The 23,325-nt window shown below is 41.2% G+C and overlaps 3 protein-coding genes and 1 long non-coding RNA gene across 10 annotated transcripts in view; 3 read left to right on the top strand and 1 right to left on the bottom strand.

The window, feature by feature from the left end:
• Positions 1–855: 855 nt before the first annotated feature.
• Positions 856–6,620, top strand: LOC136752585 (uncharacterized). Its single transcript, XR_010817318.1, has 2 exons — positions 856–4,831; positions 6,286–6,620. It is a non-coding gene; the product is annotated as an uncharacterized LOC136752585 (long non-coding RNA).
• Positions 6,451–23,325, bottom strand: part of LOC136752580 (beta-1,3-galactosyltransferase 2) — a 22,434-nt gene continuing 5,559 nt past the window's right edge. The window contains exons 3-5 of one of the 5 annotated variants that reach the window (XM_066708025.1): positions 21,839–21,886; positions 21,642–21,747; positions 6,451–8,710 (exon numbers count right to left, since the gene is read on the bottom strand). In XM_066708025.1, the coding sequence (XP_066564122.1) occupies positions 7,590–8,645 (1,056 nt within the window). In that variant the 5' untranslated portion in view covers positions 8,646–8,710; positions 21,642–21,747; positions 21,839–21,886 and the 3' untranslated portion in view covers positions 6,451–7,589. Of the gene's footprint in view, positions 8,711–16,333; positions 16,516–21,641; positions 21,748–21,838; positions 22,175–23,325 lie in introns of those variants that run through there. The other 4 variants (XM_066708024.1, XM_066708026.1, XM_066708027.1 and 1 more) reach the window with 4 other exon arrangements.
• Positions 13,821–19,526, top strand: LOC136752583 (beta-1,3-galactosyltransferase 2). 3 transcript variants are annotated; one of them, XM_066708032.1, is made up of 3 exons: positions 13,822–14,216; positions 16,577–16,691; positions 17,207–19,526. In XM_066708032.1, the coding sequence occupies exon 3, from the start codon at positions 17,264–17,266 to the stop codon at positions 18,236–18,238; it is 975 nt and encodes a 324-aa protein (XP_066564129.1). In that variant the 5' UTR covers positions 13,822–14,216; positions 16,577–16,691; positions 17,207–17,263; the 3' UTR covers positions 18,239–19,526. The 3 variants fall into 3 exon arrangements, with proteins under 3 accessions (XP_066564131.1, XP_066564129.1, XP_066564130.1); XM_066708033.1 differs by lacking the exon at positions 13,822–14,216 and adding an exon at positions 14,238–14,426; XM_066708034.1 differs by lacking the exon at positions 16,577–16,691 and having other exon boundaries at positions 13,821–14,216.
• acp5a (acid phosphatase 5a, tartrate resistant) overlaps positions 22,356–23,325 on the top strand; it is a 12,733-nt gene continuing 11,763 nt past the window's right edge. Inside the window, exon 1 of the mRNA XM_066708029.1 lies at positions 22,356–23,061. The gene's annotated coding sequence lies outside the window, so the exon portion shown is untranslated. The remainder of the gene's footprint in view (positions 23,062–23,325) is intronic.

The raw sequence follows: 23,325 nt of genomic DNA, 5'->3' as shown, positions 1-23,325 counted from the left end.
TAGGAAGGGCTGGGCACAGAGCACAGGAAAATTGTAGATATGGGAATACCAGTGGGAAAGGATTATGATGCAGTCATGACCTGGACTACTGTATTAACAATTAATAGAGAAAAGCAATAAAGGAAAAGATCAAACTAAAGTTGCAGTAACATAGGGAGAAGAAGAGAGTGATTAAATGACACGCGTGTCAGCAACGGGGCCTGCTGATTCAACATGTCACGTGTAAACAAACAGGACATATTGTTCGCCAATGCCCCAAGGTAAAATGCTATAAATGTGGAAAGCAAGGTCACACTAAGGCTATGTGCTGGAAAAAGGGGGTGGCAAAGAAGGATGGCTAAAGAATAGGCCACAACAACAGCCAGACATGACTAATGTTGCAACCTCTGCACCACCCACCACCCTAAATGTACCTGCTGGAGGAGAAGTACACCAGCAGCTACTAGGAGGCTTAGTGCAGCTGTTGGCCCAGCAATGACAGAACAAATAGGGGGTTGCGGCCTCCGGGGTCAGGGAACTGAGGGATGACTGAATGTATTTGCCTGCATTGTTAGGAGGCCGGCAATGCTCACTTTTGATAGATGCAGGTGCCTCAGGGTTGATAACTGACCAACCAGTCAAAACAACTTCTAAGTCTATAACAATTGAAGGAGTAGGAGGAGGAACTACTAAAGCCAAATTAAGGGAATTGACCCCATTGCAGAGAAAACATGGCTTGGGTTTGGTTTTGGGTGTGTAATAACCTAGAGGGAAGTATTTTGGGCATGGATTTAATGTCACAGTTGGGAGCCCTAGTAAATGTCAACACTAAAACAGTAAGCCTCATATGGCCAAGGACAATGGGACCCCGGCGATTGTGTCCTCTTGTTTGCCATGTGGCATCAGTGTTAGCTAGTTTTCAACGAGACTGGTCTGAAGAAGGGGTTTGGGGAGCCCTATGTGCACTATATCCTCAGTGTGGGGTCAACACAAACAGGACTGCGGCAGGGCAAATATACAGCCGCTAGTAATACCAGGACCCAGTCAGACGCCGCACAAGCAATACCCAATAAAGCCACAAGCACTAGCAGTAGTTAAGCAAATAATTAAATACTTGGAAAAGCAGGGAATTGGGAATTGGGAATTGGGAACCAGACAAATGTGTTCTAGTGGTAGAGAAAGAAGAGCAAGGGCCACTTCAGACAATTCCAATAGCAGAAGCAGAACTGACACCCTTTTGTAGATGGTTCTCTGAAATGTAAGGATGGAAAACCATACACTGGGTGGGCTGTGGTTGATGGTCACGGAGAGGTGTGTCAGTCTGGACCCTTGGATAGCTCTTATTTGGCTCAAATTGCAGAACTAGTAGCTCTTAAGAGGGCCCTAGAAATGGCAAAAGGTTAACATCTACACAGACAGACGTTATGCCTTTGGGGTGGTGCATGATTATGCTAAAACCTGGCAATGATGTGGCTTTTGTACTGCAGCAGAAAATGAGATTAAACACCAAGATCTAAATTGAAAACTTATGCAAGCCACCCATGCACCCCTTGTTGGTGCTGTAATTAAAAGTCAAAGCTCACCAGAATGAAGACAATGGAAGGGAGAGGAAATGTTGACAGGGCAGCAAAGGAGGCAGTGCATGCAGTCCCAGCTTCACCAGTAAAAGTACATTCAGCAGGAGAGGGAAAAATAACACTAGAAGACATTAGAGACCGTTATGAGACAGAAGAGAGGGCTGAGATGGAAAAATGGAAGAAAGCAGGAGTTGCATATGAGGACTCTGGAGGTAGTCTCAATGGGTAGAGTTGTTGCTCACACATGTATTCAACTGGAGTTGTTAAGCATGTACCATGGGACAGCCCATACAGGACAAAACGCTATGCTACATCAATTAACGAATACTTGGAGGTGGCCTGGGGTGGGACATGAAGTTGCCAAGTACTGTCAGTAACGCCTTGTGTGCGCAGCCTGTAATGGAGGAAAAGCCATCAGAGTGAAACTTAAACGCATGCTTTGACCCACAGGGCCTTGGACCCAACTTCAGATAGATTTCACAGGGCCTTTACCTCCCAGCAAAGGCAATCCATATATTTTTGTCATTGTCGACCAGTTCACATGATGGGTAGAGGCATACCCCACCAGAAACTGTACTGCTGAGACCGCAGCATGGATATTTGCAGAAGAAGTGTTCCCACGATGGGGTGTACCCCTCCAAATAGACTCTGATAATGGCACACATTTTGTGGGAAAGGTCATGAAGCTTTTGGGATTCAAGCAGAAATTCCATATCCCCTACCATCCCCAGAACTCTGGGATGGTGGAGCACATGAACAAAACCATTGAAACTGGATTGATCAAAGCCATACAGACTGGAAGAACCTGAGCCCAGGTTTTCCCTGCAGTCATTTTATGGAAAATCAGGGCATCCCTGAACAAAACCACACACTTGACGTCCTATGAGTTGATGACTGGCAGAGCTATGAGACTACCACCTGATGCCCCTCCAGGGGGCACAGGATCGTCGGGGCCTTTCCAAGACCAATTGAGACATTATCTGGTGACATTAGAAAATGTCTGAAAGACTTTTCCAAAGCTGTGAGGTCAGAACAAGAAGAAGTGGACAATAAGATGGATGATGCACAATCAGATGTTAAAGTTCAACTTCCTGAAGTGGGCAGTCAAGTCATGGTTAAGCGCCTGCCTTGCAGGCCAGATCTAGAACCCCGTTGGGAGGGACCATTTGAGGTCAGGTTCTCGACAGACACATCTGTGTGTGGGGGGGAATAAGGCTGGAGAGCGTGGAAAGCATTGGACCCATATTGAAGCCATATTTGGCTAATTAAAAGGGATTCAAGTTAATGTTGTGTACTAATACTAACTTGAGTTTGAGTGTTTTTCTTATTTTACAGATTCCGGGCCCGCAACAAGAACAAGCAGAAGATTCCAATACTGCAGTGCATTATATAAAAGGACAATTTGATTTTGATTTGATACCCCCTGAATTATATACCATTGCAGATTTGCACCCAATCTGGTACCACTGTTATTGACCACCAGGATTTATTGATCAGTTCCACAGGTTTAATTCAAAACTAGCTCTGAAACTCTCATCAGACCAATCTTTTTTTTTTTTTTTTTTCCAAAACCTAGAAATTTCTTCTGTTAACTTTAATGTAAAAGCTCAATTGGCAGAACCTTTTTCATTAGTTGAAATTAGCCGTAAAAGTAACAATAAAATAAGCAGTAAATCCCCTGGTCCTTTGTGGTTTCATATTGTTTTGGTTTTTTGTTTGTTTTTGAAATTCTCTGATCTTGTAGCCCTTCCTTTCAACTCCTTGTTTGCAGAGGTTTAATAAAACATACACTGTTTCAATGTTCTGGGGTCTATTTGATGATTTGCTCAACGACCCCTTGTTCAGTTTGCCTATATTTATAAAACTGCTGCAGGATTTTGGGAGTTTCCAGTTGCATGTTTAACCTGCAGAATGAGCTTCTACATGTTCACCCTGAGGCTAATTGCCTTTTCATTTATGCAGGTATTTAAAGATCGTTTTAAATTTCAGTGTGTCCCTGTTTTTATTATGAAATAATGTTCCGTCTCCCTACATGAAACATTTGTTTCATTTTATGTGGAATGAAAATGACCCCGTATTTAAAAGCTGCTCCGGGGACCTTTAAGTATAGAAGGAAAGGCATTAACCAATTTTTAACATTATTGGTAACACTGGACGCCTCCTCGTGTCCCTAATCACCCTTGACAGCCCATCTTTGCTCTTTAATTTGCTCCAGACTATTTCCAAATTTACAGTGAATACAACCGTGTGCCACTCATAAGATTTCGTTGACTGAAGAGTTCAATCTCATATCTATATTTTCAAGATGTTTGTCATCTGTTTTCACCTTCTGCCTAAAAGGTGGACACAGCTTTTGCTCTCGGCACAGATCTTTCCTACCACCGTAGAGTATCCTTCCTTTCTTCTGCATCATGTGGTTGTCCTGAATCTTGTTGTATCAACATACTTTTGCAGAATATTATTTCATTCATAAATTCATGTTGCATGTGTGATGGGAAGTACCAGATAAAGGTCTCTTGGTAAAAGTGGAGGCTGGTGAATTTCTGTTGGTGATCACAATTTTCCCCCCATGCCATACCGTGAATTGTCCACGGGGGGAGGTGAAATTATGTTCATATTTAATTTAATTTTATTTATTTTTTTATAACTGGGAAACCAAAATAAAAAAATAAGTAAACATTTCTTATTTTGCAGATAAAGTGGAAACAATAAATATCAATGTTTCATTTATTGAGAAACCATGAAAAATATAAAAATACGTAATTACTTATTTTTCAATAAATCTGAAACAAGTTGAAGAGGCTATATAATGTTTTATATTAATAATAGTAGGCAGACCGAGCAAATTAGATTTATCGAGCTAGCGACAGCCATTAAAGGCAGTTATTCGGCGCATACCCTTTAGACATTCCTCTCACCACTTCAACTTCTGTTTATTATGATAAGAGCCACACCCAAACAGATAAATAGTCCTCAGTTGCCAGTTTGCTTAGTGTCTGTTTGTAGATTTGTTGTTTCCCAGACAGACAGGAGCTGTCTTTGATAGTGATTGTTTGACAGTTGCTAATGATAACCATCCATACCTCCCCCCAGGAAGACAACCACGAACATAACAAAGGCCAGAAACCTGACCTCAAAGCAACAGTTTTTGGAAGCATGTGACTGGATCCTGCCCACTGAACCACATCATGCATTGTATGAAAGCTGTTAAATTTTGTTGTTCAGAGAGACTCTGCTGAGGTGGAGAGCTTCCATGTCGGGGCCTTTCAGGCCAGGTATGTTAAATAAATGCATTATCCTCTGTGCTTCAAGAACTAAATTCTTTACGGAGTTCTTCATAGTAATAATTTCTCATTTTGAGGAAAAAAATTGTAAAGAATAAGGCACCATTAATTATTTTTAAGGAATCGACTTCATAGAGGTCACCCACCATAAGGCACATTTGTACAGTGCAATTTTATGGAAGGGAAGAGTAAACATGAGCCTCTGTAGTTTTATTATGGAATTACAGTTTAGAGGAGGATGGACAATTATCATCCTCCGGTTCTGTGGTTCTACCATAAAGGGTACTTTTGAGAGAACTATATATACCTTAATTGAAAGAAATTGATTGTAATTGGGTATTTTGTGATATGAATGTATTTGGTAAAGTTTAATTCATGTTTTTTCAATGTTCCATTATCATTTGTATGAATTTCACTGAGGATGGTCCTCCCCTGCTTGGAAAATGGTTCCTATCTGCTCGTGTAAACTTTTGCTCCAATAAAGAAGGAAAGGACGGCCCTCTCTTTCCTGTATTATTATTATTATTATTATTATTTTTATTATTATTTCTTAGCAGATGAGATACACCATGATGTGAAATCAGTAAAACCAGATTAACTAGTAAAGACATGCTCTGCTCCCTTGGTAAATAACCACTCTGGTTTCTTCCTTAGTTGACCAGGGCTTCAATGTTTGGCACACAAATGGCATTGGCTCTCTTGGAGACTTACATATTAAGAACATTTTATGAACTTATGTAAAAATGTAACTTGCCAATGTCTCAGTTCTCTCGATATTTCTACAAATACGCATTTATTATTAAACGACACGGGATTCTGAAGACAACACACTAACACATTGTACATGCTGTAACATACATTACTGTGCATTAGCCTATTCATAAAACCATCATTTAAAGAAACGTGAGTTATGATTTTAAGTTCAGTGGGAAAATTATTTAGACATTGTATTCACAGATACAGAGGGGAGTTCTGTCTGGAGGTGGGTTCATTCCTCTCCCTATTCCACTAAATCAGTATGAATTTTGCATTGCCTTCACTGGTCTAGAGTCAAATTGTCCAGGATTAAGCCAGGTATTGATCCAGACTGTGACAGGTATGTAGGAAAGCACTAGCCCCTGGCAGAGCCTGGTAGCTTTTCTTGGACTTTGTGAGGGAGATTGATGCGCAGATCTTTGCCCAACCTTTTTTTTTTTGTCTTCTCTGTGCCAAACCACAGTGCAACTGTTGGAGAACGGAGGGATAAGTGTGAGGGAGGGGAAGGTGTTGTGTGTGTATGTGAATATTTTCAGTTTAGAAATCTATTAATTAAAATTTAACAAGAAATTCTTAAAATCTAAGCAAATTAATAACAAGGGAGTCTCTGTGGTTTTGTTGTTATTATTATTATTATTATTATTATTAACAAAAACAAAGACCAATGTTTTTCTTGTTTGTCTTTTCAGAGAGATGTTCAAGCATTACGTACACGTTTTATCAACAGATGGTGATGCTTTTGCAGTTGAAATCCGATGTTTTAAATGTTACATCAGTGTTGGTAATCAATGTGAAATCAACACACATTTTGGACTGAAATGTTGTAAGGCAAATGCAGACTCTGTGACAATTAATCAAATCTTTAAAGAAATTTTATTGAACACTACAATGATTACAGTACAAGTGACAGGTGCATCTCTGGCCTCAGAGAGAGTCTAAGCCTTCGACCCAAATGATCTTCTCATTTTCACTCAAGAAGAGAGCAAAGAAAACCCTTGACCTAATAAAGAATTGGTTTTGTGAATATTTTTGTGTTTTTATTTTTCCTCACTGGGGAAAAAAAACAGGTGTTAAAGTAGCTAATGTTTTATTAATAGGGGCCTGTGCTGGTCTTGTAGGGTGGCTTATTGTCGTTGTGCGAGAGACTGAATTACCCATCTCAGTGAAATTGAGAGACTTTAATGTGTTACACAGAGCTCTCTGGGAGGTGTTCCAGCTCTGACTCAGAACAGTTAAACAAATAAATAACAGTAAATAACTCTTTCTATCTTTATGGAATCAGCTGATGATCAGGCAGCTTCTACAGAAATCATTGAAGTCTTATTATCCTTCTGAGACAGAGCGGGGCTTAATAACTGAATGACAGCAAACTAAAAATCTGCCCTACAACATTATGCACTGTAAGTAACGTGAATATAGGCCTGTGTTTTGGTTTTGATACTGATCACCCTTGTGAAGATTGTACATCTCATGGTGGTTAAACCATGCTGCTCTAGGTAAAGGTGTCTGTGACCTGTCCACTACACACACACTCCTCTCCCTTCCCCTCACCTCACAGTCTCAAAGCTGACTAACTGTAAACTGTATTTCAAATCAGATTTTAAACCCAAGCAAAAGCATCTACCTCCCACTAAAACAATTCCACCTCCATATTCACACTGGTAATTCTGAGAGCTTACTCCCCTTGTCCTCCTGATCACCATGTAGGCCCTCCTGTGGTCCTAACAGTGGAGAAGGCATGCATGACATCTGTGCGGAGTGTGAAGTACATGACACTGTGGAGTTAGACAAAGGAAGTAGGTCACTGCCATTTACAAAAACAAAACCAGCAATTAAACAATTTGACGTTTGACCAAAATCATGAGTTGATTATTTCTGATAATTTACAGTGTTTCTTGAAAACGTTTATTCCTTTTGTATCTGGAGCCTTCTCTCCTCCGCTCCACCACTGCCATGGACATTGTCTTCCTCTCTGCCATTTGGGATTCATGGTTTAACACACTCTCCCTTCTGCTTTGTGGAAGTCCTCCCAAATAACCAACAGCTGCTCTGGTTGTATACCAGTAGTTGCAACAAGCTGGGAGTATCGACACTTTGAGTAGGGAATGAAATCGAAGGAGAACAGGCCCTGCTCTGAGGGGCGTACGGGCCGGATCCCCAGCTCGTGCAGACATATCCCCACGTAGACATCCTCCAGGAACACAGGTTCCACCAACCAAGATGCAGAGAGCAGCTTGGAGGCCAGGTCAATGGAGAAGACATAGCCCACCCCAGAGACGTAGATGGGGTAAATGTCGCTGGGAAAGACCTCCTTTGGCATGTAGAATTTGCTGTCTTTGTTTCTGTGCACTGCGGTATTCTCCAGCACCAGCCCTGTGATGTAGTTCTTCTTGGGGTAGAGGGCGCTAGGTTGCAAGAGCTTGTTGACCAGGTAGTCCACGTTGAGGAACATGTCTGTGTCAATCTTCATGGCATAGGAAGCTCCTGGGCAGTAGGAGGCCAGCCAGTCCAGGATTGCCATGGTCTTGATGGTCAGGTTGCGGTAGCTGTCCAGGAAGTCCTTCTGGATGATGTCATGGTGCTCCTGGCTCTCCCTCTCCAGCTCCGCCTGGATCTGTGGGGCTCGGTCCCCAGAGGGCAGCCCCAGCGCAAAGATCCGCAGGATGACCACCCCTGGAACGTAGTTCTCCTGGCCCCAGGTCTTTCTGATGGCGTCTCTGACTGGGCGCTCATGTGGAGCCACTGGGATCATGAGCACCAGGAAAGGGATTCTCCTGATGCACTTGTCTGGCTCGTTCAAGACATAGCTGTAGTTGTGCGGGTAGGCAATGGCATAATCAGAGTAGTTATGGATATCCCCAACCCATTTCCTCTGCCATTCCCAGTTCTTAGGAATCAATCTTGGAAGATGATTCTCTGTTTTCCTCCCAATCTCAAGCATGCAAAAGAAGATGGAGAGAAAACATAGCATCCCAAAGGCCCCGAACCACCAGTTATCCCTCAAATACTTTATTCTCATGTTGCTTCCTCTGAAGAGTTTCCACGCCATTCAGCCTTCTGTTTTGGCTCCCTCTCAACTCTTGTAACTCTGTTATCCAGGTAGTGGCAGCAGCTCTGTCAATGCAAAGGTAAGATTTTACTCAGTGTGTTTGTATTCCATTTCCTCCCTTTGTTTCAGCAGGCAGTCTTCAATTTTGACAGCATGTGTACAGTGAGGGAAAAAAGTATTTGATCCCCTGCTGATTTTGTACGTTTGCCCACTGACAAAGAAATGATCAGTCTATAATTTTAATAGTAGGTGTATTTTAACAGTGAGAGACAGAATAACAACAAAACAATCCAGAAAAACTCATTTCAAAAAGGTTATAAATTGATTTGCATGTTAATGAGGGAAATAAGTATTTGACCCCTTCGACTTAGTACTTGGTGGCAAAACCCTTGTTGGCAATCACAGATGTCAGACGTTTCTTGTAGTTGGCCACCAGGTTTGCACACATCTCAGGAGGGATTTTGTCCCACTCCAATTCATTAAGGTTTCGAGGCTGATGTTTGCCAACTCGAACCTTCAGCTCCTCCACAGATTTTCTATGGGATTAAGGTCTGGAGACTGGCTAGGCCACTCCAGGACCTTAAATGTGCTTCTTCTTGAGCCACTCCTTTGTTGCCTTGGCTGTGTGTCTTGGGTCATTGTCATGCTGGAATACCCATCCACGACCCATTTGCAATGCCCTGGCTGAGGGAAGGAGGTTGTCACCCAAGATTTGACGGTACATGGCCCCGTCCATCGTCCCTTTGATGCGGTGCAGTTGTCCTGTCCCCTTAGCAGAAAAACACCCCCAAAGCATAATGTTTCCACCTCCATGTTTGACGGTGGGGATGGTGTTCTTGGGGTCATTCCTCCTCCTCCAAACATGGCGAGTTGAGTTGATGGCAAAGAGCTCGATTTTGGTCTCATCTGACCACAACACTTTCACCCAGTTCTCCTCTGAATCATTCAGGTGTTCATTGGCAAACTTCAGATGGGCCTGTACATGTGCTTTCTTGAGCAGGGGGACCTTGCGGGTGCTGCAGGATTTCAGTCCTTCACAGCATAGTGTCTTACCAATTATTTTCTTGGTGACTATGGTCCCAGCTGCCTTGAGATCATTAACAAGATCCTCCCGTGTAGTTCTAGGCTGATTCCTCACCGTTCTCATGATCATCGAAACTCCACGAGGTGAGATCTTGCATGGAGCCCCAGACCGAGGGAGACTGACAGTTAATTTGTGTTTCTTCCATTTGCGAATAATTGCACCAACTGTTGTCACCTTCTCACCAAGCTGCTTGGCGATGGTCTTGTAGCCCATTCCAGCCTTGTGTAGGTCTACAATCTTGTCCCTGACATCCTTGGACAGCTCTTTGGTCTTGGCCATTATGGAGAGTTTGGAATCTGATTGATTGATTGCTTCTGTGGACAGGTGTCTTTTATACAGGTAACGAGCTGAGATTAGGAGCACTCCCTTTAAGAGAGTCTCAGCTCGTTACCTGTATAAAAGACACCTGGGAGCCAGAAATCTTGCTGATTGATAGGGGATCAAATACTTATTTCCCTCATTAACATGCAAATCAATTTATAACTTTTTTGAAATGCGTTTTTCTGTTTTTTTTGTTGTTGTTATTCTGTCTCTCGCTGTTAAAATACACCTACCATTAAACTTATAGACTGATCATTTCTTTGTCAGTGGGCAAACGTACAAAATCAGCTGGGGATCAAATACTTTTTTCCCTCACTGTAGATATAAACAAATAGGAAGATGGTTCTGTTGTTGAGTGTTTTTTTGAGTGTTTACCCATATTACCCATCTGCTATAACTTTTAATTTAGTGAAATTGCATTCAATTAATAGTATTACTAATGGTGCTGGTACTAATATTACTGTTATTACTATTACTAATAATACAAATAATATATAGTAGTAGTATTTTAATTCATGTTCACGGACGAACATACACAAATTCAACACAACACAATCTTATACTCTCTTATTGAGTTTCAATATAATCATAATATTATATATTTCTTGGCAGATGTCCTTATCGAGGGCACCTTACTGGTTACATGAGCAGTACAGAAGTGCAGTAATACATTTCAAAACTGAAATTAAGCATACAACCTGTATTTCCCTTAAAAGCAAAGCGTTTGGTAACTATATTACATAAATATCATGTTCTTAACCCAAAGTGCCCCCCACCCCCAAAAGTGCCCTTGTTTTTTCAATGAGCCCCTGCCCTTTTTCTGCATGTTACCGACTAGATACACTTCATGAAATGCTTTAATGCACAAACGAAAGGCATAATGTTTACTAAAAAATCATCATGGTCACGTTACCGTGATGTTTTTTTGATCAAATATTTTCAGAAGCGTGAACTTTAGTGTTTGCTGACTGGTTGTAAGCAGTTATACTTTATTTGTTGTAAATTAGCCTATATGTATGAGTGAGCATCTTGTCTCTGAATAAACCGTTCAGAAACAAAATAGCTAGCTATGCATTTTAAAATTCATGTTTGATCAGTAAAGAACATTTCAATGTACTGATAGTGGACACAAAAATGGAAACAGATAGGTAAATGAGGGACATTGAATGCAAGGGCTTCCACACAGCTGTGGCTCATGAGTTATGCAAATAAAATGTTCATGCTTATGGTCTGTAGAATGAAAATTCAAAACTATTATCAGAAATAAGTTTAGGCCTAATTGTGCTTTACACCACTAATCCCTGTCCATACTAAGGACTGACAGTGTCTGCTCCAATGTGGGGAAGCAATAAAAAAGGCAAACAGGATGTTAGGGTATATTGTCAAAAGTGTAGACTTGAGAACAAGGGCAGTGATGTTCAGACTGTACAGTGCACTAGTTAGAGCTCATCTGGATACTGTGTACAGTTCAAGAAAGATATCGCTGCTCTAGAGGCAGTTCAGAGGAGAGCAACCAGACTTATTCCAGGTCTGAAGGGAATGTCCTACTGAGAGACTGAGGACCTGATCCTTTTCACCCTGGAACAGAGGAGACTACTTGGGGACTTGATCCAAGTCTTCAAAATCATGAAGGGCATCGACCACATCAAACCAGAGGAGCTTTTCCAGATCAGCAGGGACACACGCACCCGGGGACACAAATGGAAATTGGGCTTCAAGGCATTCAAGACTGAAAACAGGAGACACTTCTTCACACAGAGAGTCGTCACAATCTGAACAAACTCCCCAGCGATGTGGTAGAAGCTGAAAGTTTGGGAACATTTAAAAACAGACTGGCTAGGTTTCTTGGATCACTCAGTTATTAATGGACACCAAACGAGCACGATGGGTCGAATGGCCTCCTCTCGTTTGTAAACTTTCTTATGTTCTTAAGTGTACTTTTACCCCAACCACTGTGACCTGGGCACTGTGTGCTTTACAGATCGTACAGACAGAGTACAATCCCACAATAGCAGCAGAGCACATCACTCATTTACTCCAAACAGACACCTCTCCATAGTCCTGGCAGACAGGCTGCAATGCCGGGGTCCTTCCTGGACACACAATGACCACTTGACACAAACTCTTAGAACTAATTATTACACTAACAATTAAACATGCTGTGTTTGTTCAAGGACAACACAATTTTGTGTTAAGATTCACCAAAGCGCAGCACAATGTGTCTTTTTAACACAAGTCTGTGTTGGATAAACACAGTATTGTGTTAAGAAATACACATTATTGTGTCATAAGTTAGTACATTTTAACACAGTTGTTGTCCTTGAACAAACACAGTATTGGTTAAGACATTGAAGACATTAGTTATAAGAGTGTAGTAATAACATCAGGGTGATCAAAAGCAGAAGTATGTGATCATTATTATTTTTTTAAATCTGCCATGTCTTCATGTTCCTTATATAGAGTTATTACTAAACTTGGTATATAAATGCATGTCAAATTATGGTCTAAATTCACAGTTAGTGAGACTTTAGAAGGCAGGGTCAATGCTAATTTCTACTTAATGGGACTGAGTAATGATCTTCACCGCATCTTGCAGCATTTCTTTCCTGCCAGCAGCGGGGTATCTTCTACGATCACAAGGCCCCCCATCCACAGAGCGGGACTCTAATGTTATCCAGATGCCATGACCTTACTCTCAGTCACCAGAACTGAACCCAGCCCAGCTTTTATGCGATATTGTGGGAGGATGCCTGAGACAGTATTTTGCACTTCCATCCCCCACTCGTGGTTGATTGACTTGCTCTTAGAAGAATGGTGCCGCACTGCCTCACACAGGTGGACGGGCCCGGATGCTGTCTGTGCTGACAGGACTACATGACGGGTCTCCCATGACCAAATGGCCTGCACTGCCCTGCACATACATTTAAAAGAAAGGGGCTACGAAGTGATGAAAAGGAATCTATAAAGTTAGTTAGGCGGTCGGGCTGATGTGTGGGTTTTGTTTTACCGTTGAAATTGGTTCAAAGTTCGAATTATTTCGATTCAGACCAGCACATTGTTTAATGGATTTATATATTATTTTGTGTTTAGCGTAATGTCTCATTTTATGTATTATTGCGATTATTCATCTGTGCGTATTTGGTCGAACTTTATTTAACGATTGGTCAGGCCTGTATTCATACCCGCGTCATGCTGTTTCACAAGTTTAATCTAGATAACATTACTTCCTACATAAAGTGCAAAATCAAACCAAAGTATGCTAAATCGCTTTTTTAAGTGATATGAAGTGACTTCCGACAATAGATATGCTTGGTAGGCTCCAGTCTGTTTAGACGCCTTCTACATTCACAATGGTTTCGAACAGGAAGATAACAAAGAAACGGAAAACCAGATCATTAACACAATGCTTGGGCAATGCTATTTTGGGCAAGGGGGAATAAGAATAAATCATGTACGAGATCGTCTTCCTTACTAATGCGTTCAAACTGAAGCTCACGTTGCTTCAATATAATCTTACGGATCGTTAGTGTCTTATCCTTTGATGTGTAACCCTTGTACAGTACAACAGTGCTTTGGGAATTGAATGTCGTTTTAACGGTTACCACTTTTTCCTGCCAAACGCTTTGTTCCTTACAAAGTATTCGAAAAAGTAAAATGGATAAATATACCCCTATCGCCGGCATGCATAACACGTGTTTCCTATAAAAGCAGCTAACCGGAAAATGTGTCCCTAGTAGCAGAAAACCACTACATACATGATTTATGAAGCTGTTTAATGCACAAACGAAAGTTTCTTTCTTCGGCTTGTCTACATCTTCAGATATCCAATTGAGACTGAATATGTTAATATTAATTGGTGCACGGCCGTCTTTAGGCAGTCCCTACCCCTAAATTAAAGACATGCGTGATTTATTTGCGTTGCATAGTCATCGAATGAAGTGCAGACGCGGTAATCTGAACAGATGCATCCTATGAGAGGGCAATTATATCCAAATGAGGGAGTGGGTAACGGAAATAACTTGGAAATAAAACGAGCAGATTGTCTTCTGACCCTGAGAGAGCTTTCCCTCCAGACTCGGGCAGACTTTCTCAGTTAATCAGTAGCTGAGGCGGGTCTGGAGGAAAGTGTGATTCTGGGTTACATTTAAAGCGAGCTGGCTTTGTGGGTGAGTTCAAACTTATCAGGTTTCTTACATCTAATATGTGTGGATAAACGTACTAATATTGTATGGTATTATACCTCTGTGTCGGCCCATGGATTCGCAATTAAACTCTCTCTCGCACAGAGGGAGGAATCGCGACTACAAAACGTGCAAGAGCAAAGGAAGCAAAGTCCCCTTGAAACCACGTCACCTGCGTTTTCTTCTTTTGAAACGGTAATCATTTTGTGTGACGGTAAAAAGACGTTTATAATACACATTTCAGATTCCGAGGAGGAATGTCATTTCGTTTAATTGACTCGTTAGTGTGTGTGCTGCATGGCGTCATGTATTAGTTTTGACGTGCGTATTTTGTCAACTTCTCTTGATATACTTCAAAAACTGCTTACTTAATAACAATACTGTCGTTATTTGTTTTTTCCTTGGGTGTGGCAGGCTCTGTCGACTCCTAAATATTGGTCACAGTAGGTTAAACAATGTACGACACGCACACACACGGTTGCGCAGATAAAAAGCTCCTATAGTAATCCGTTAGGCGCCCATATGGCAGAAATGGAGAAAACAACTTGCTATCATTGAAAGAGCGCTTTAAGAGAAAATAATGTAGCGCACAGCAATGTAAAATCATATTGTGTCTCCGTTTGCAGAGGAAGACAAAAACAGTAAATAGGGTGGCAAATCATAATAAAGAAATGCACGACTAAGAAAACAAAACCGATTTTACTGTACTTTTCAATTGTCTTATTTTTTAAATGTAATGATTCATAATATCACCACAATAAAAGGTGTGTGTGTGTACAGATAGATAATTTGATGACTGGCTTATTCTTGGGTGTGTTATTTATGCACTGGGCTCTGTCTGATCAGGCGTACAATGTTTCGACTCTTGCAGGAAATAAAGTTTTTCTTCGTCATTCTGGTCTTGTATGTAAAAAGGGAAATAAACACTTGTTAAGAGGGATTTTGAAAAAGAAAACCTTTATAAAACTAAAATGATTTAAAAATGGGGAAGTGCAGCCTTTGGTTAGACTATCTTCAACAGTGTTATTTTGAAGCGTTTCTTCTTACGTATGCATTATTTCGTTTGTTCAGAGACCAACACTTCTCGTCATCAGGTTTTAGTTCGCCGTTTAGTCGTGTACGTGTGTTGTCTTTGAGAATAAAACCCCACAAAATTGAGTCTCAAATGATCTGTAATTCTTGCCTGACAGAAATGTCTTGTGGAAGTAGGGGGTGGGAGGTGAAAAGCCATTGAAGCTTGTTGTTCAGTTTTACAGCTCTGTTGCAAGCCGTCGTGACCTTTAATCATAATCACTAATATTAAAAAAAAAAATCATTGCACACCATTGTGCCATTTAATTTAACTATTTAACCGGATGTTAAGTTGTAGGCCTATGCATTTCGGATAATTAACAATTAGCTTGCCATGTTGATAACCGATGTATTTGTGATATTAGAAATTGGATTCTTGATGTCAGAAATCCATGCAAATGAACATCCGGTGCCGTGAAACTGGCGCATGTAGGGTCATCTTGTCATGCTGCTCCAGGCTTGCGAAAAAGGGCAGTTAGCAGAGTACAGGACTCATTTGCATATGATCAATTTTATTGTTATTATTTTTACCGTCAGACGATGAATCCTTATAATACGAAAGGTCACAACTGTTCCTTTAATTTGATATAAGATAAATGCACATGGCACAAACAATCAAGCAGCTACACGCAAATAAATCAACAGGGAAAATGCCAGTAGAGAATGGCAATACCGCTTACGTTGCAGGACGAGTGTAGCAAGCCATCTGGGTACTTTTACCATACTACAAATTAATACTGCGTCCTATATGCATTCTACCGAAATGTCGAGGTGTAGTACGTGTAGTATGGTAGTTTGCGGTTTCGAATACATCATGTGTATCGCTCGAAAATAAAGAAACCGGATGTTAATTAGTATGTAGTTCTGATGCACAGTTTAACATACAATTGTTGATATCAAGAATACAATTGTTGATCGCAGATAATTCTTGATATCAACAATTGTATGTTTGAGATCAGAAATGATGGATGCAATGTTACAAAGGTTGTCATACAGGTCCGGGCCTTGTTTCCGGAGAGCAATCCACCCACCTTTGATGGGGACAGGCGGTGGTTCAGACAACAATTGTCTGGAAACCCTCCAGGTCTGTCTTTCCCGTCGGTCTTGTTTGCATTGCAGACGGGCTACATACATTGCTTGTTTTCCGCACAGTGCTGCCAACTACATAGTTTCCAATTTTCCAGTAAAGGAAATATAATTAACTACGCTCTGCGCTCTCTCTCTCTCTCTCTCTCTCTCTCTCTCTCTCTCTCTCTCTCTCATGTCGATCGCAGGGTCGAGATGGATGTATAAGAGAACTGGAGCCGCTTTGATGGTTATTACGGTGGAGGAGTTATTGTTGATGTACCAGTACAGGCAGGGCGGTGTGGTCGTGGTGTGAAGCCTATTGTAAGTGCGTGCACTGCGTTATTTCCGCAGGAACCTACATATATAGCTGACGCTTAGTTGGATGCAATTTGCTGAATTCAACAATGAAACGAGTAACGTGCAGGGCTTTTAATCAGAGGTGGGGGGTGGGGAATGTAATGACCGACATCGTTTCAAGAAAATAATTTAACAAATGCTGCTGTAATGTGTGCAGGCTAATGTATGACCCAACTGTATTCTTTTACACGTTATCACCTCTGCAGCACTTTCGCACACTGCCACACTCCAGAATGTAGTGTATTCATGTCATGATAAAAATGGCTTTCCACTTTGTTTAACTACTCATCTGTATCCCTGCCTATAAATCCTGAAAGGGTCATTATACAGTGGGAGCATGGTGTTTCCCTGGCCATAGCTCTTAAAAACTTTCTTCCAAATAAAATCTGGATGTCAAAGCCATGGGTGGGGCGGGCCAGGGGGGACTGCAGAAAAGTGTGATTCCCCAGCTAAAGCTGTTTCTCTCCTGTTGCCTTCAGTCTGTGAACCTGCCCCTTTTTGCTGATGCAGATGTAAAGAGTACCCTAACAGGGAAAATGAAGAAGTCAGTGAACCTGAACCACAAGATTATTCTGCCACTCCTGTGCGCTGTGATGTCTCTCTCCTTCTGTGTGTCCCTGACCTGGAGAATCTTAGGAATGCTCTTCAACAAACCTGTCCCCATGGAGAATTACACCATCGCCTACCCGCACAACTACACCTATGTGCTGAATGAGCCGGACAAGTGCAGAGGGAGCGCCCCCTTCCTGGTGCTCATGATCCCGGTGGCTCCACACGACCGCCCAGCTAGAGATGCCATCAGAGAGACCTGGGGCCAGGAGAACTGTGTCCCAGGGGTGGCCATCCTGCGGATCTTTGTGCTGGGGCTGTCCTGGGGGCATCAAGCCTCCAAGATCCAGGCGGAGCTGGGGAGGGAGAGCCGGGAGCACCGCGATATCATCCAGAAGGACTTCCTGGACAGCTACCGCAACCTGACCATCAAGACCATGGTGATGCTAGACTGGCTGGCCACTTACTGCCCAAGGGCTTCGTACACCATGAAAATCGACACGGACATGTTCCTCAACGTGGACAACTTGGTCAACAAGCTCCTGGACCCTAGCGCCCTCCACCTCAAGCAGGACTACATCACAGGGCCGGTGATTGGCTATGGCATCATCCGGAGAGATCAGGAGTCCAAGTGGTACATGCCCTTTGAGGTATTTGGAGGAGTTTTCTACCCTCCATATATTTCAGGTATCGGATACGTCTTCTCAGTGGATTTAGTGCCCAAGATTTTGCGGATGTCCAAATTCATCCGTCCTGTTTTCCTGGAGGATGTGTACATTGGTATGTGTTTGCAGGAGCTCGGAGTCAAACTCACCTATGCTGCTGATTCCCGCTACTTCCCCCGTTTCTCAGTCTCTTACAACCCCTGCTCCTTCAGCCAGCTCATCTCCACCACCCTGGCCCACCCCCACCAGCTCCCCGAAGTCTGGCATGACTTTCAAAGAACCAAATTCGCCTGCTGACATCAGGGCTTGAGCTGTTGCTATTCACACTGTGAAGCAAAAGGGCACTTTCACAAGCATGGTGGGACAGTATGTGGGAGCTTTTCTTTTGAACATCAGAGTATTGCAGCTCTTCCTGTTTATACTGGGGCTGGATTGTTATCATGACCTAGGGTGGAGATTGAAATGTTGCCAGAATTGGCTACCAGTATCGCAAAGTGCCTCAAGCGCTAGATATGAAATCATAATTTAAAAAAAAAATCTCTTGTATATATGAAGCCAAATTAATCTCGCAGTTGTTCAAGACAAATTAGTATATTGTGTCCACAATTGAAACTTGCAGCTTGGTTAATTAATTGCTTCAATTGAAGCAGTGTTGCTCACTCTGTATTTGCTGAATTTGGATTCAGTCCAGTATAATTATGGGTCAGATCATAGTTTAACTGAATAAAGGAAGCCCGGGGCATGTAAGCTGCTGGCAATCTCTCTAAAGACCCTTGTTGATTTCTAAACTGTGTTCTGTATGCTACAACATGACATGCTCTGCACTGGTGTGACATAAATACTACAGTATTTATAAAGTACAGTATTTAAAAAAAAAAAAAAAAAAACTGGAAAAAATAGTATGTGTTCAGAGAAATGTTTAGAAAATCCACATTCATCCATGTGGTGGACGTATTGTAAAATCGCAAGTGTCTGTATGTGTGTTTATTTAAATATGAATGATATGTAAATACATTGGCTTCTGTGGTGCTGGTGCTTCACAGAAAGTCCATAAGTATTGCCCAAATACATTATTTTGCACACACTTTCTTCTAGTTATACCAAAGGGAGACCTTCAGGCCAGAGACAATGCAGACAATGCCAAGTACAAAAGGGAGCTGGCACAAACATCTGACAATTTCAATTAAGTGTTTTTTTTCCCCTCTGTGAATTTATGACCATTGATATTAAGGATGTATTTTGTGTATTATAAGTGGAATGAGCTGATGTTTGTAAAATGGGTACTTTTGTGTTGGGATTTGGTTCCTGTATGTGTTTTGTAGACTAGTTTCAACTCCGTATTTTGCAAGTGTCAAAATATCCAAAGAAAAACTTACCATATTCAAAGGGATGCTGAAATTGCACACCAAATAAGTATTGGCATGACTGTAATGTATATTCTTAAGCCTTCACGCTTTGCGACATACTATGGGTCTCCTGGTATGGTATAAACAGGTGAACTATCACAATATTATCATGTTACCCTGTAAAATAAGTGTATGAAATCAGCATCTTTGTAAAGAACATAAAAGCTGTCATTAACTAAGGTATGATTTCTTTGTAATTTTATTTATTCAAAATTGTTGGTTTTATATCTGCATGTAGACTAGAGCTGGATTCAAGTCAAAACATTTTGAGTCCAAGTCAATTCCGACTTCCCAAAAGCTAGTTCATTCTCCAGCTGAACAAGTCTAATCCAATCTGAAGTGAGTCCAGAGAAAGAAGTATATCCTATACAGTATGTGTAATATGTTGTCCCACTGAACAGATCTGAATTGACATACATTTGCGTTATTTCTGTGAATTGTACAACACAGGTTGCAGATCAAAAGAAAAAGATTAACCGTAAACTAATCATATCGGCTGGTTTGAAACTAAATCAAAAGTAGATTTTATTTCAGTTAAAGACTCTTTTGAGGCACCTAAGAATGACAAGTGCACAAAGAATGTGGTTAGTCCTGTCATTCCCCTAAAGAAAAACTCCTTCAATGGGCTCTTCATGCTAATACACATATATAAGTAGCCGATACTATACCAGCTTGTAACAAAACAAAATGTGTTTGTGTGTGTGTGTGTGTGTGTATATATAATATATAATATATATATATATATATATATATATATGTTTTGTTTTGTTACAAGCTGGTAGAGTATCTAAGCTTTCTCTTTGCTGGGACCAAAGTGAAAGGCAATCCGGAATGTCCACATCATTTTCACAAGAGCACTCAAATATAAAAACGTTTTTCCATCTTTTACAAAGCAGCGTGCTTTCTGGGTTATTTAGCAAAAGTGTCCTTGTTGTTTTGGTGCAGTTCAGACATTTCCGAGGGTCGTGGAATGGGCCCAGTAACATCAGCCAACGTTGCTGCTGGAGTTTACTTACTGTGTCTGATAAGAAAACGTGTACAAATATTGCCACTAGTCATATTATAATCATTCTAATAATAGGGATGGGTGATCTGGCCAAAATACAGTTTGACGGTATTTTCAAATGTCTTGATACCAAATCATGTCCACACTATCAGCGACGCACCTTTTGTTCGGGACAGATTCACTGGGTCATTGCTGTGAAGTTTCAGCCACACTACTCTCCTCCATCTCATTCATTGTGTATTGATCACGTTTGTTTGTTTGTCAACACGCAATACACATGGAATTTATTTTCGATATTTGGCTATTTCACTCCAAAACCAGGGCTTTCTTTTGATAAGATGCGTCTCAAGCAACAAAGTCGTGGGACGGCACGGTGATTAGTAAATTATTCGTTTTAGCATAGAAAACTTAAAAAAATACCGATATGAAGGTATAGTAAAAGTCCAAACCGGTCGGTAAATGAATACCAGTATATATATATATATATATATATATATATATGGTATACCGTCCAGCCCTAGGTAATTATAAATCATACACTACTTTATCTGGCCTTTATGCATTATATTAAAATAGGGCATGTTAAATGTTGAATATTACACAAAGTAGCAACACTTTTCGAACATGACAAATGTACTCATTAGGGAACAATTCTCAAAGTAAAATAAGAACCATTCAAATAAGTCAATCAACCGTTTCGAAATAGACGAATATGCATTTTAAAGTTTTAAGTAATTTAATGTAATGTATTATTCTTATAATAGGGAGTCAGATCGTAGGCTGGCAGGTTGCCTCTCATAGTGAGAACGACTGAGGCATCCATTGACGATGTTGTCCAGCGTTTTTAAGAAACCTTTTTTTTTTTTTTTTACACTTCTTGCTATTTTTTCCCTTCAGACACACTTAAAAAAATATAATAAAAGAATAAATGCAAAATTTAATAAGACAATAACGACGACTTTTTTTCCGCCTAAATCCATCTTTAATTCACTTTAGTACTTGGTGTTTAATGGTGTTTTTCTTACAGTTGTCTAACGTGTTCGTCCATTGATATTGAATCCATCTTTATGAGGAGACTCGGACACCCTGTGATATCCGGACAACCAAAGTAAACTCGAATCCACCTTCTGAAAATAGATTTGAATCGAGAAGGATTTGACTTTTTTTTTTTACCAAGCAGTCTATTTTTAATAGTTTCGTGATGTGTCCATGTCCCCTGGATATAAACAATTGTAATTTAAACATTTACTGCAATAACAAGTTGGTAGATAAATCATCAGAGACTCACCTATGTGCGTGTGAAGCCCGTACGCGATTCCGGATGAACAGCAGCGCCGTCTCACACCCCTGCTCCCCGCAGAGCCGATCGGCAGGTCGAGCCTGTTAGCGACAGCCTTTGTTTGAAAGAATGTGTTTTTAAACCCATCCAGCCGGTAAAATAATCTCAGTTATGCACGTTTTAAAGATTGGCTATATTGCTCATACCTGCATTTGGGGATGACGTCTAAAAAACAGAAGAGAGGACACAGACGGCTGAAAAATAATCAAAATAGGTTTTAACGCCATGGCCTGTCAGGTGAGAGCGTTGTCAGTGTTATTTCCATGATTTTCACATGTGGTGGTTCAGCACATTTGAAAAGCACAGTAATGTGATCATGTGGAGGCTGGAGGTCCATGTCTGAATGCATTTCATGCATTGAAAACTACATTCCCAATTGTATTATAATGTTCCTAATTTCAACCTAATTGCGTAAACGCAACCTTTGACAGCGCGCTGTATTGCCCTATAATAATATATTTTTTCTGGTTATCACACACTTTTTTAACGTGATCTGGTGAATGACCAACCATATCGAACCAGGAAGTGGGTCCACTTTGCTTTGGCATACCTCAGCAATAGTGCCTTTACGCAACCACGACCCTAAATTCCTGTAACCCCCCAACCCCCAATCGATTACCCAATAGGACAACCGATCAGCAATTTGGAGCCTGATCAGTGGCCTATCAGGGGCCACAGGGGCTGTGTGTCAGCCACTTTGTAGCCGGGTCAGGCCGGTTACACTAACAACAGAGAAACAAGTTTTTACGGGGGGACCGACGAGCACTTTTACGCGTGAGGCGCACAGTTTTATGAGGGAATGAATCTGCTGCGGAGGGGGTGTTTGTAACGGGCATGTGCACCAAAATACTTCAGACGTTTTTTTTTTGTTATTTGTTTTCTGTACAAAACCGAGGGACGGTTACCATTTTCGATTTGGTTTACTTGCACATTTACACGCGTGTGGCTGGTAAAATCCGCGATACGGGAGCGCAGCTGTAATCCGATTGTTTGTTCTGTTTTGCTGTGTTGATCAAGCATATAATCCATCTCCCGTCCGCTGTTTGTTACAGTTGCTGCTGTGAATCACTTTCACCCCCCTGCACACGTGGAGTCGGGGGTTGTCGCCTTTTAAACTTTTTCTTTTCTCGAAATGATCAAATTTAAGCTCTACACTTTCCGTCAGCGGATAGGCAGGGGGTAACAATAATAGCAACTCGGGGGTGGCTGGGTGTTGGCGGTTTGACTTTTGCTATAGAAAAGCAAATGATGAAGGTAACCCGACAATAACAACGCCGGGGGGGGGGGGGAGAAATCAGTGTAGTATTTGATGATCCGGATCCAACAAAGTGACTCGACTGCTTCAGGAAGACCTTCGCACTGATTAAAGGTGAGTAAGTACTCTCGAACTCATGCACCTCTTTCTATATTCTAGTTATGTTATTTAAAACTGTTATTTGTTATCTACCATTCCCGAGGTCAAATTCTCAAAAGGTAAAAATGCACGTTATGGTAAATCAACGATCAGTCAATATTTACACTGTACTGACCGGTATTTATGTATACATTATTTTATGATAACGGTGTACAATGGGCGTGTTTGACTAATGAAATCATGTTTGGTCATGCACTTCATTCAGTCAAATAGACACAT

Source organism: Amia ocellicauda, chromosome 7 (genome assembly GCF_036373705.1).
Source record: "Amia ocellicauda isolate fAmiCal2 chromosome 7, fAmiCal2.hap1, whole genome shotgun sequence".
NCBI classification, from domain to species: domain Eukaryota; kingdom Metazoa; phylum Chordata; class Actinopteri; order Amiiformes; family Amiidae; genus Amia; species Amia ocellicauda.
This window is presented reverse-complemented; position numbering and strand designations above follow the sequence as displayed.